The sequence below is a fragment of the Xenopus tropicalis genome, chromosome 3, assembly GCF_000004195.4.
Source record: "Xenopus tropicalis strain Nigerian chromosome 3, UCB_Xtro_10.0, whole genome shotgun sequence".
Taxonomy (NCBI): Eukaryota; Metazoa; Chordata; class Amphibia; order Anura; family Pipidae; genus Xenopus; species Xenopus tropicalis.
In genome coordinates this window covers 65,072,424-65,086,956 of record NC_030679.2, presented here as the reverse complement: position 1 = coordinate 65,086,956, position 14,533 = coordinate 65,072,424, and the positions used below count along the sequence as shown (strand labels likewise).

At 35.5% G+C, this 14,533-nt stretch overlaps 1 protein-coding gene across 1 annotated transcript in view; it reads left to right on the top strand.

Annotated features, from left to right (window-relative positions):
- pdzrn4 (PDZ domain containing ring finger 4) overlaps nt 1-14,533 on the top strand; it is a 64,606-nt gene that overhangs the window by 26,943 nt on the left and 23,130 nt on the right. Inside the window, exon 2 of the mRNA XM_002932810.5 lies at nt 14,098-14,351. Coding sequence (XP_002932856.1) covers nt 14,098-14,351 — 254 coding nt within the window. The remainder of the gene's footprint in view (nt 1-14,097; nt 14,352-14,533) is intronic.

Here is a 14,533-nt window from a genome sequence, read left to right as displayed (position 1 = left end):
TGGCCACCAATGAACCAATGGGGCCCGGAGTTCTTTAAAGGGGGCCCGAGCTAAAAAACTGTATCACGGCCGGGCCCCCTCTAAAGCGCCGATCGTCCGGGCCCGGGACAACTGTCCCCCCTGTGCCCCCCTGATGGCGGCCCTGTTTAAACATTTTGAATTCATATTATAGTACAACATTGTGTACATTATAGCTGTGATTGAACATATGACCATGCCAGTTTAAGCTTGATAGATAACACCTTATCAGGCACTCTGTGTCTATTACCACTGAATAACCAGTGATTATATCTTTTGAAATCAATGTCTGATAAACGAAAATGATTGCAAGAGCACAGACAAATATCAGATATACTAAACGACCTTTCATTAAACTGATGTCCAATGATGAATCCTGCCTTAATTGTCCCCAGCATTGTGCATAGATATTAAGATATATTGTATGGAGCTTTTTTTGTAGAAGTGATTGTTTAATTGTAGATAAAAGATTAATGCAAATCTAATGATTCCATAAGGGCACTTCAGACAATAGCATCTTGCATCAGGCTACATGCGTTCATTTTTCAATCTGGCCATAAATTTGGCTGGAAATTAAATAGTAAGTAGCTGTGATTGCAGCACTGGTCTCTGAAGACACTAAAGCAATGAAAATAAATGAACAAGCCCTTACACACAGAATGCTTCATTGTGGTCATTAGTCGCTAGATGTGAAGCAGGTGAAATTGACTACTGGAAACCTTGTCACATGTCTGTTAAACATGCCAAGTGAGGGAATTAAAGGAAATTACAAACCTTAGATTAAATCAGTTTAAACTATGCACTGTGTTTTGCATTTCAGATTTAATGTATTTTTTTCAGAAGCCTAAATTTTTGGTAAAATTTACATATGAGCACATTTAGGCAATGATTAGTTTGATTATATATTCAACCTACTCATTAGCTTACTTGCAGTACATTTTTACGTAATCTGTATTTAGGTCACTCAAGCATAAAAATCTACTGCAGAGCTTAAAAGAAAAATGTATGTAAGTTATGGGCTTTTTTTTCCAAGGTACACTGTTGTTCTGTAGGCCAGTTAGCAAGTTGTAGATCAGTTGAGGGCTTAGAAATCTGCCACTCACAGGAAGGACTTATTTATATAGAGCCAGAAATGATACATAACCTGGCAGTCGTGTGCAGAAGAATGGTTGTTTGTAACCACACTGGAGCAATATTTAAATAACATTTTTAAAGTTTGGCAACAAAATAGGAAAAGAGGATCCTGGTGTCAAAAAAATGAAAAATGAGGTGCATCATATTACGAATATAAACCATCGTTTTTTAACCTATGGAATAGACCCAAAAACAATTCTGCAGGCTGTTTAGAGTGGGTTCTTCCCTTAAACACAGTCATACGTAATAAAAAATACTAAACCATGTTTAAACTGGTTTCAAAACAGTAGTGAAGTTATAGTTTGGGTGCCCTCATTCAGTGATAACACAAGCAGTGCAGTGTGGTAAACTTATAAAAATGTCTGGCTAGTTGTGTACCTGTCAGTCAGGGCTCATACAGGCCCTGATCAAACATCACATCCCTTTTCTATTGTACTGTTTTATTTGAAATGTTAGTTCTCCATACCATTATACTGTGATAACCTAAATGTTCTGCCAAAAAAATGACAATTCATCCAAAAAAAATATTTTCATCCAATACCCCAAAATACAGTCAGTTGCTTTCATTGTTCAATTCCAAATGCCACACTCTAATTTCATCATTGGCTTTTTCTGTCCCATTGATACATTTCATAGGGATTGTTCTGCTCTTTATTGAAGCATGGACGAAAATAAACACAGCTATGTTAAAATACCTTTGCGATTACTGCTGCTGTTTTTCAGAGGATCAAAAATGATCTGTAACACAATGTGCTAATGAGAGCAACAAATTGATTAAGGTGTGCTACACAATGGACAAACCGGCTAGTTGTAGCCCCAGGTGCAAGCTGAACCCTCAACCAGGGTAAAACAATATCCAGGATAAAATGAAAAAACAGCAGCACTCCGGAAATGTTGTAGAAAAAAGTGACTTTACTCAAGTGCACACAGCAACGTTTCGGGCTTAAACCAGCCCTTTATCAAGCCTCTAATGTGCTAATGAGAGAGTATTGTTTTCCTTCACAGCAGATAATTCTTTCTGATCTAGAATAGGCCATAATGTATTAGAAAATTGCATTTATGTCTTCCTGTAATCACAGTGTGCAGCAATATTTTCTGTCTGATGTTCCATCTCCTTGTTTCCATTTCAGCACTCAAAATCAAAATATTCCTAATGCCCAGCCAAAATAAATACTTTAGTAGTTTTATACTGCTTTATCATCCAGTGGCCTCCAGCATTTTTTATGCAGTACATTCCTTCAAGACATTCTGTACTGCTTGGTTATACATTGGACACATATTTCCTTTCCTATCACTGATAAACTTCAGCAAAGTTTTGCTATGTCAAATAGTAATAACCAATGATGTTTAAAGCTGTTTAATATTCCTATGAGCCATTTATAAAGAAAGTGGAGAGCATGAATATTTGTGTTGGCATTACGTTAACATGTATGCGTCCGGAATTTAAAGCGTGCCATCCCCTTACTGATATTCTATTCGCTGCCCCTGTCTATGTAGGTGTTTTAGTGACTTACAAAAGGGTAAAATGTGTAGCATACAATTTCCTAGTGCTAGTTCTACAAGATGATGATATATGGAAATATATATAGATTGGAATATTTTTTTTATATCTCTATATAGAATATAAGTAAACCTAGGGAGTTTTTTCATAGAGATAGAGAAGAGAATTCCATTGCATTCCCAAATAATATCAGGCTAAAACCTTGGACTGTAGCCTACCTCTCCATGTGGCTTCTTGTAAGGGGATTGTAACAAAATAGGAGGCCTCTGAAAGTTTGTGGCCGGCTTGCCAAGAAGCTTAGACAAGTTAAAACTTCAATTTTAGCCAGGAGGTATAGTTTTAGGAGATATTATGGATTTTCTAAGAAGTAATTATTACTTAAAAGAGTAAAATGTACATTTGTATTAGTTGGCACTTCACTGATCAATTATGAAAAAAAAATATATTGCAACACCAGGAATGCCAATAATCCTGTCTATTGATATAAGTGGCAGTAACCAGAGTGCTTACTCCAGCTGATTCATTTTCTCTTGATGCCAATACAACAGTAGGAGTGGGGGTCCAGTAACATGTTTATAAAAATAGAATCATCGATATGTCAGATTCCTCTAATATAAGTAGTATTCAAGAATAAATGAAAATATAATAGAATTTTTTTCAGCTAATAAAAGATATGTAAAATAAACTGGTATTTTGTTCCATACAGTAATTGTCCATCAAAGCAAATACTGAAACAAAATAATAAAAAAATACATTTAGGGGCTGATTTACTAACCCACAAATCCGACCCGAATTGGAAAAGTTCCGACTTGAAAATGAACATTTTGCGACTTTTTCGTATTTTTTGCGATTTTTTCGGCGTCTTTACGAATTTTTTGTTACCAATACGATTTTTGCGAAAAAACGCGAGTTTTTCGTAGCCATTACGAAAGTTGCGTAAAATCGCACGATTTTTTCGTAGCGTTAAAACTTACGCGAAAAGTTGCGCCTTTTTCGTAGCGTTAAAACTTAAAAGGTGCGAAGTTTCGCGTAGGTTTTAACGCTACGAAAAAAGCGCAACTTTTTGCGCAAGTTTTAACGCTACGAAAAATCGCCAGATTTTACGCAACTTTCGTAATGGCTACGAAAAACTCGCGTTTTACGCAAAAATCGTATTGGTAACTAAAAATTCGTAAAGACGCCGAAAAAATCGCAAAATACCGATCATTACGAAAAAAACGCAATCGGACTCATTTCGACCCGTTCGTGGGTTAGTAAATGTGCCCCATAGTGTTACTATTTTGGTGGAGAGTAAATTATAATAAAGAGCAAGAGCTATGGAAGACAACACTGTCATGTTGGCACTGACAATTATTACTTTAAAACTCAAAGGGGCAGATTAATTAACATGTGAGATTAGAACTCACCACAGAAAACTCGCCCACTTTCTATTCATTCCTATGGGATTTTAGAAACATAGCTATCAATGGGTGAAAGTTAGAGTCCATAATTTTATAAATATGTTTCTAAAAATCCCACAGGAATGAATAGGAAGTGGGTTTTTCTGCTATGAATTATAAATTCACATTTTGATAAACCTGCCCCTCAAATAGACCACGTATAATATAGCGCATATGTCAATTTGGAGTGCTTTGGCACAGGAAAAGCAACCAGAAAAAATGCTTGACTTGCCCCATAGCCTGCTAAATGCAAGCTCTGGCAGGAGATGCTCATGGCAGACTGGCACATTTGCAAGTGACCTAAAGCCCTTGCATTGGCACTTTCAGGCTATTGCCATATAGAAGTCAGTGGGGCAATTTCAGACAATTTGGCATCCAATTAATAATGCAGTGATCAATACACCTAAAACCTACCCATATTCCATAGTCCTAACCGTTATTGCTATATTTGCAGTTTAGTCTCTTTTGTCCTATGTGTAAAAAGTTATACTTTCTAAATATATTTGAAGCAAAGGCAGTTTGATATGGCAGCTAATCCATTTCTTATTGTTATCTGCTTTTAGCAGCATAAATATTACCCAGTTCACTTGTATGCTTATCAAGAATATTTATTTCTCATTATCATTCTTTTGCCTAAAGCCAGATTAAACTTATGTATCATGGTAGATTTTCTATGAGCTAAATGACTAACTCATCTCACATGTCACAGTTATCAGCAATTAATGACTCTGTTTGTGTTTTCTGCTCATTTTGGTTTTGATACTTGCATGGTACAGCATTTTCAATCTCTGATTATCTTTCTGTTGGCTTTATGTCTATAGTCTGAGCTTCCCATGGGTCTTGTAATTAATTTAGTTAACTGACAGCCTGTAAAAAATGCATGTGGCTATGGGCATTACAACTGTCAGTTTTACGGGAAGTTATTTTCTAAGCTTATATTTATTATTTGGGATATTTTTCAACTTATACTACTGATTATCTCCCAGAGTGAGGTTCAGGCTTTACTATAAAGAAACCTATATAAACTGGAGTGAGATAGGGGGCTTCATGTTGGGCCCAGAACTATTTAGAAGAGCTTCACATTAAGTTTTATGTTGGTGATAGGACAATACAGTGCCTATTAATAATAGAAAAATACCCAAAATGTTCTTTTGTGCATCTTATTAGAAATGAAGTTGAATGCGAAGCACTGTGAGTTTTTGAGTGGTTCCTGAATAAAACATCATTGCATTTTAATTGAACATTTCATTGAACAGTGAACATTTCATTTCTTTTGTACATTAATTGAATGTATTCTGTGAAATCTGAGCAGGCTGCACAAAAAGGCTTCAAGTATGTCCCTTATGTGGGACTGTATTTTTGGGAAAACATTAGAATATCAAATCTAGTCATTATTTTTATACAACTGGGTTAGCTTTTTACTTTAATGTTAAAGCTACGTTCCCCTGTCTCTGACCATAACCCCATTGTACAATACACTGTGCCAGACATATGTCTAATGGGGCCATAAAGTAAGCTTAATGTGTTGGTGGTTCTTAAAGTAACCTTTTATGGCCTAACTGCCCCGGAGTTCCTCTATGGCAGCATAAAATTGTACTTGAAAACAGACTTTAATTGCTAAAAAAGCAATTGCAAAATGCTTTTTTACCTTGGGGGTGGGGGTGTTAATATTTTTTTACCTCAATATCTGCTAATAATGCTGACATATATTTATCTGGGCAAATTGTTCTATTATATATAATAATATTAATGTCTATTTATAAAGTGCTAATATTTTCTGCCACACAATAGTTGGGTGTATACATCAACATACAATATAAGGGAGCACATTAACTTACCAAGATGCAGTATGCAAAGTACAATTTTGAGTGCAATAGCCATGTTTTTTCCCACAAATCAAATTTTTCCCACAATTCCAGTATCATTGCAGACACAATGGACTATTCTCTTAAATCAATTGTGCTGCAGTTACCACAGTTTCATCTGATTTGCCAAAATGGATGCAACTGCCAGTGTGCTTCATTGCAAATTGCCCATAGTTGCACCAAATTATTTTTAAGTCTGTGTTCAACATGCAAATTATGTCTGTGGCCACTTATTTAGGCACAATTGTGCTGCACCTATTGATGGAGGCTGCTAAGGCAACCTTGAAGCTACTTTCTGGTAAGGTGGTAGCTGTAGCTCCATGGTTTCTCCAGCTTCAGTAGACGTAGCAGCACCAGGTTTGGAACGGAAGGCAGGAAGAACTGAGTAGTGCCAAGCACCTATATACGTAAATGCAAGTAACTTCAATAAAAGTGGTTTTAGGAAAGACCACTAGTTGCCCATTGAACTTGCAGACGTAAATTAGCTGTTTAACTGATACAGGTGGCATAGGGGGCCATCTTGTTAGAGCTTGGAATATAAAAGAATAATATAACAATTGTAGACTACTGTAAATGGTTACTGTTCACTGTGTGATAAGTAAATTTTAATAATTTTAATTGATGAGCAGCAGTGTTTTAGTCCAATTATTTTAACTGTTTGGGGAGTATATGAATGCAGCTCAGTAAGCAGCAATTGATTTAGCAGGAGGCATCAAATGAATAGTGTGGGGTGTATCACCGGCAAAGGGGTTAATTAGCATGTTCTCACCAGTATGAATAAGCCATTCAAAGATAAGAATAACATAGTGCATAGAGAGATTTTTAAATTGCATATTTTATTTCTAAATCCTACATTTACAGAATGACTGTATTTTTCCCATCAAAATACATCACTAATTGCAATGAAAGACTGTTTTGATTAAACATATACTTAATTAGTTATGCTAAGCCCTTCCCAGAGCTTCTAATATTTACAGTTGAATAATTCCTTTAGTACTTTTAATTAAACTGCTTTTTGAAGATCTACAGGTTGGCCACGTGTTCAAACACATATAAAAGTTGGATTTTCAGAGTTTCATTGATTTCCAGGTGGCATCTAATTAATCTTTACTGATTAAATGCTCATTGAATCTTCTGAAATAGAAATTAATGGGTGCAGACATGGAACATTAGGCTGCATTTTTCCCTAACATCATTTTATCGTCTCAAAGTAATTTCTGAGGGCTAATTGGTTTGATTAGGCACAGGGATTAAGCATTCTTTCATTAACTAAATTCTGTCTTTCATAGACCTTGAACCTGTGATATTAAAATGAAACTTGGCCTTAGCTACTATAGAGAAGGCCCAGACCCAGAAGTAGAAACATGACATTTGCATACCACCACTATACTCACACTTGCTTTTGAAGTAAAGAGTTTAGTATAGTGGTAAAAATAGTCAAAATGCATTGTTTGTATTGGTACTTATTATTGTAACTTATTACAGTCTTACACCACTCCAAGCCAAGAAAGAAATACTTATTTGTGTGTGTAGGAAGTGCTATAATGCATACTTTAATTTGTTTTCAGGAGTTTATAGCTGAAAAATAAGATTTTAGCACAATGCCAGCATAATAGTATTTTAACCTTTAACAGAAAGCTTGGGTATAAAGCCCAACATCCCAGGGTTTTAAAGAATACCCCCTTATCCTCCCACATCACAACTAACTAAGCTCAGCCATGCCTATAACCACTTCACCCTCATTTTTGATGAGTGTAGCAAGAATTCTAAATGCCTAGTCATTGCCATGGCATAGGAGATCCCATACCTGTATGTATCATCTTATATAGACCATGTATACAAGTATCAGATCTACTATACCATGGCCATAGAATAGATGCATTTAGAATTCCTGCTGATTCCTTATCTACAGTCCAAAAGCTCATTATCCATAAAGCTCTGAAATCCAGTTATACAATGCCCTCTTTAAACAAAGACTTCTTTATTTATGCTTTGCTTCCTCTCTGTACCTTGTACAAGACTACTTTTTAAACTGATGTTAATTGAGCTGGCATTAAACTGAATAGGTTCATTGTTTATAAGTGTTATTAAGCAGCCTTAATGTGGTTCACAGTTCAGGAAGACCTCTTAACTGGAAAACCCCAAGCAGTCCGGGTAATAGATTGTATATTGAAGATGATCCTTAACATTTGTAGCAATTAATATGGTCATGCATATACTAATCAAGTGCACTTTTTTATTTTCAATTAAAATAAAAACTACTTCTGATTCGTTACAAAAAATTAAGAGGAGGCTTGGGGACTCTTTTACTAGTCAGTAACCAAGAATAAGATAAAGTTTCCTATACCCCTTTTTGGATATAAAAAGTCCTAGTAGTTTGTACTTTTCACTTCAACACCACAACACTTTAAAATAGACAAATTTCCAGTAAGCTATATGTCATGTTATATTTTAGACAAACAAGTCAGTTTTTAAGCCTCAAGGATATAGAAACGGAAATATTTCATTCGCTTGTATGAAGCCTGCCATTTATTTTACTACTATTGAAAATATGGAAACTGAAACCATTGTTAATAACACAGCCCTGTACTGCTGAAGCAGAAAACAATTTAAAGGAACCTTGACCTGTACACTATGGTGCCTCCGTTTAGTTGTTCTGAAATGGATTGGAAATCGTAAATCACCCCTGGAGTGGACAGTTTATTGATGCAAAGTCTCTCTTGTAGAAACTGGTCAGAGAACACAGGTCAGTGGTTTGCCCTTTCAATAACATTAGGTGAGGTAACATTCATTTACAAATGACTGTGCATACATTTTATGTGCAGCACTGTGTTTCCCAAAGTTAAACACGTTTACATACAAAGTTGAATACATTGAATTAGCACGTGTGCAGTATCCCTTGGCATCAACCTGAAATTTGAAAGTATTAACTTGGTAATTCCAAACAACAACAGGACCATTCACATTTTATTCAGCATTTCCATACACTTGTGACCCCAATTTCCCAACATTGACTACACGTTTCACCTAAGAAACGCTTCATTCTTTGCAGAGCTTTTCAAATTTGCAGTTCAACAATCTTTCCGTTAATTTTGTTTTCAATTGTTTTGTAAATTCTAGAGATTAAATTTGTGAACACTTAAATTACAGTTAATACTTCAGCCTTTAGTGGTTTTCAGAAGGCATCTCAATAATGTTAACTGATTATATGTACATAAAAGCTTAGAAGCAAGATAATTTGTGCTGACATGGAGCGTTGGAGAGCACTTGCCCATTCTTAACATGATTGTTTTATCTATTCAGAGTCCTTTGAAGTGCCTTAAGTGCTTATTGTTTTGATGAGGCAAGCAAACTTACTCCTTAAGAATTCAGTTATATCTTTAAACAGAAGCAGGAATTGTTGAATTACTCCATTTCACAAGACATGAATCTCAGTTATACAGTAATTTCAAAATTCGGGATCTCTAATTAGTGACTTTCTTGCTGTACAGGTATGGGATCCCTTATCCGAAAAACCTGTTATCCAGAAAATTCCAAATTACAGAAAGGCCATCTCCCATAGACTCCATTATAAGCAAATAATCAACATTTTAAAAATAATTAATTTTTTCTCTGTAATAATAAAAAAGTACCTTGTACTTGATCTTTTAACTAAGATATAATTAATCCTTATTGGGGGCAAAACAATCCTATTGAGTTTATTCAATATTCAAATTATTTTTTAGCAGACTTAAGTTATGGAGATACAAATTACAGAAATATCACTTATCTGGAAAACCCCAGGTCCCAAGCATTCTGGATAACAGGTCCCATGCCTGTACTACAAACCCCAGAATTCTCAGACAGGTGATAATTGAAGGTGTATACATAATATGTTATTTTTTCTTAGGCTATTTAGTCTGTGAGCTTCCCACATTTGAAATTGTAAGGTTTTATTTAAATGTAAAGCAATTTTTGTCCAATAGACCTGAGGGTCTTTTGCCAACCATGCTGCATTTATATACTCCACTGAAAGCTTCTAAAAATGTGTGACTAAATCCAGGTTACCAAGAGAATTATAATCTATTGGGCGGTCCAAAATCATATTGTGGGTCCACTGTGATAAGATAAGTTTGTTGCTGATCTGAAAATATCTCCCAGGAGGAATTACTGTACGACATGTTAGGAAGGCATACAATTTCTAAACCCAACCAATAAATCGCTCCCTTGGCAGTTGATTACTAAGCAGTAAAGTAAAGAATCCCTGTCTCTCTCCTCATACATGAAACAAGTAAAAAGACCTTTACTAATTGTTATATTACCTCTGGCTGCTCCAAAACAGGGCACAGTCAAGTGAACAGGTATGGATGCTAAGGGGTTCAATTTTGCCCTTTAGTCTTCTTGCACTTATGGCAATAGTAAATGTGCCCTTTTCTGTTCATGCAAAAAACAAACATGCAATGGCAGAACCTGGTGAACTGCAGCAGTTTTCAGGTTGCCATGGACAGAATCTGTACCTAATGAGTCTCTCAGACAGGCATATGTTGATTGGACAGGTTTAAAAATATTGACAGGGTGAGGAGTGCATCAGCTTATTGCCAACAGCCTGCATCCCATCAATGTGATCTGATAGTTTGGCCCAAGGGTGAATGATCAGATCAATCTGATATCGCTCACCTCGTGGTAGGCATATCAGAAAAAGATCCGCCCATTTGGCGACCTTGCCAAACGAGGGATCATTCAGTGTATGACCAGCTTTAGTGAACATCATTAAGATTTTTTAGTTTATATTGATACAGACTTCCCCTAAGTTGGTTACTAGTGCCAGCAAATGCAGTTGTTGACTTATTAAGCTACTTCGTACTCTGGTAAATGATGCATATATCAAGTTATTGACATCAGCATAGATCAGAAGTGGATAGAGAGCATGCAAAGTCCTCTAGATCAATAACTTCCTAATGATTCTGTGTGGCCACCAAAAAGTACCACACATTGATATGAGTTTTCTGTGCAGTCTATTTTTTTGCTCCTTACTCATCCTTCAGCACCCACCACTCTTTCCTTAAGCACTCAGAATGGGTGCAGGGGCCTCTGGTTAAGTGCCACCTAAGGCCTCATGGCTAAAACATTTGTGCAGTCTAAAGCCAAATGAACAGGTAATTCACCTGTGTGAAAACAATAGTGGGCCATACATTAAAAAGACACTTAAATAAACTATAACTAATCATTAAGAGGCTGAGCCTCTTGGACTGTGTTTATGTGTTTATTTCTAGTCAAATGGCACAACATTCTGATGTTGGATGATTCTGGATGGTGCACTGTTCCACCCCCATCATGTTTTCTACTGCTATTACTAAACTTATTTTACCACAGGGTTAGTAAATCTGAGCAATCTTCAGGGCCAATGGTGTGTCCTTCACTGGGCTCTGTACCTGTACGTAGTACTGCAAGCATCAAACCTTTAATTATACTGCACAATGTAAAATAAACATCACTCATCAAGAGAGTGCTGATCCATCCTGTCAATATATATGTGTGTGTGTGTGTGTGTATGTATATATATATATATATATATTGACTTTAATGGGTTACTGTAGGTCTGAAGTGGAGGTAAACAACTGGCATACTTTTTAGAAATACTTTGGAAAAAATACATTCCTTTATAAATGAACCTTTTTTTTAATTTATTTTCAAACATAAGTTGATTGGGCTGATTTTTGCCTTGATTTGCATTTTCTCATACAATGGTATGCACTATATCCATATTTCAGTTGCAGAAGACAGGAAAGGCTTATGTAAGGGCTGAACATACAGGACTGCACTGCAGCCCTGCAACATGCAATATTTATCAGCACTCTTTATAGAAGCAAGAAGAATACTTATGTATCTATGTCTAATAAAAAATGAATGGGCAATTAGAGCAGTGCTTAGAAGATCAGGACTCATCAATTTTTATAGCAGTGAGCAAGATAATATGGCAATAAAGTAAGGTTTACAAGGGCATCATTGATTCTTCCATAATAAAGGTACCTCAGTCTTAGATGACTCTCGCTGTGATTTCAATGCACAGTCATGAAAAGTATATTCAATATTGTTTTCTTACACGCTCATTCATTTCTTTGTGTTACAGTGTTACAATATGCTTAAATGGGCAGCATCCATGTATTTGAGAGAGCCAGTAGATGTTAAATTCAGTTGTCTGTTCTGATACAAGGCCTGATGCCCCTAATAAAAAATAAATCCATTATCCTACTTAACTTACCTAACACAGATCTTTAATTACACTGTAACATTTAGGGAACTTGTAGCATTTTATATCAGCATAACTTCTGAAGGAAAACCTACAGCGGCAAGACACTAGAAAGCCACTCAATTGCTTCTCATTATAATTATGATCTTTTTCAGAAATGACTTGCTCATGTGTGCCATATGCAGTACAGTTTTCATTATCCATAATGAAAAGAGGTAGTTAGTTATATTGCCCATATTTTGGGGCACAATTTCCTTGGTGGATTTGTGTCACTTAATTGTGAATTAATTGTGAATGAAGTGTTGAGTCATTGTCATAAGATCAATGCACACCAATCACACCAAGCCCAAACTCTTGGCCTTATAACTCCATATAATGCCGTGTGATGTTATTAGACCCTGAATAGATAAGAAATTCATCAGGCACTGTCAGGAAATTGTCTGTAACTGTACATTTGTTTATAAGGATATGCTGAATTTATACAAATTGTTTTGATCCATCAATGTTTTAAAAAATATTAACTGTGCCTTTGAACAAGTGCAACAAAAGGTGTACAATTTTAAATGCAGCTACCATGTCTTTTCCATAATGCAGTGTTCTTCCCAAAATAAAGTGTTGTTGCATTCAAGGGATATTGTACCTGATATAGTTGCTCCCAATGCATCAGATAACATAATTGCACTTGCACTTTGACATAAATTGAACACAATTGCACTGAAAGTTTTTTGGGTTTTTTTTTATCATATTTTTAGTGGGTGGAAGTAAAGATGACATTCTAGGTTTAAGTGAAAAACAGAAATGCATGGAGGCATGACCAGTATACCTGTATAAAATTATTTTTTGTTGCATAATTAAAAAAAATCGAATTCCAAGTGACTCTCAAATACACACACACACACACACACACACACACATATATATATATATATATATATATATAAGTGCAGTAGAGGCCAGCACTCTCAGGACTTCAAAATAATATCATCAGAAAAAATAAAGGTTTTACAAAAAGTATTCCAGCATGGTTTTTTATTGTCCTATATATATACTGTATATAGGAATAATTACCTTTTACTTTGTTTTACAAAAGAGGGGGGTTTCCTTTAAGGAAAACCAACAAACTGATTTTGTGTCCTTCATGCCAAATGTCCTCTATACATTATTGCTAGTAATAGCATATGACTTCTGTGAAAAATATAACACAAAAACCCCTTTATAACTTGTCGACTCTATTTACCTTTCTGTCCTTCCTCTTTTTTGTTCTCAGATCTGGAAAAGTCACCTCTGCTACTTGATTAGGTCCATTTTTTCAGTTTCTGGTTCTTGATAATATTCTCTGTTTTGAAGGAAATGTGCACATACTGTATTTTCACACATAAAAGTGTATTGGAGCTTTCATGAAAATGTTAATTAATTTGGCATACAGACCCTTTTCTTATCAACTGTGAAACTTCTGACACTATTTGATCATCGGAATTCTTTCATCTTGAGGAGACCCTTGAGAATTCAAAAGCATTTTTAATTAACTTTTAAAAAAACATTATTATCAGTGCTTTTACTGTGCATGTAGTTCTTGATTGCCCAACAATAATAAGTGGAATGAATACTAAAGTGTAAGAATTAATCTGAACCCCAAGTGTCTCACCTCCACTTTTATTTGGTTTATGTATTTAAGAGCAAATCATTTATTTGTACAGCTTGTTAAGAGATTATATTGTACCCTGGGCAAATGTTGCTTCAGTAGTGAAAGCCAGAGTAACCAATTAGAAATTTGAATTCTTTATTTTAATCAGTGTCAGTAAAAACTTACTGCTAATTACTATGGAGCTGTTAAAATGGAATACACTTTACTACATTATATTCCTAATAGGTTATTGTTGTCACTAATATGCATATTTTATTTTTCCTTAGGTCAATGGAAAGGATCTTTCCAAAGCTACCCATGAAGAAGCAGTTAAAGCCTTTCGTAATGCTAAAGAGCCAATCGTAGTCCAGGTTTTAAGGAGAGCCCCTATGAACAAAGCTCATGGAGGCTTACAGGAAGTTCAGCTGGTGAATGTCAGCACACAGACAGACATTACCTTTGAGCACATCATGGCTTTAGCAAAACTCCGACCATCCACACCACCAGTTCCTGATATTTGTCCTTTCTTGCTTTCTGACAGGTATTATTATAATTATCAGCATCATTTATTTTTATAGCAACATATACATGATTCCAGTGGAGCTTACAATGTAAATCACAATGGTCCTTTTTATCAGGAGCCAATTAACCAGTCTGTTTTTGTAATGGGGGAAAACTGGAGTGTGAGTAGAAAGTACACACAAGTACAAGGAGAGTACACAA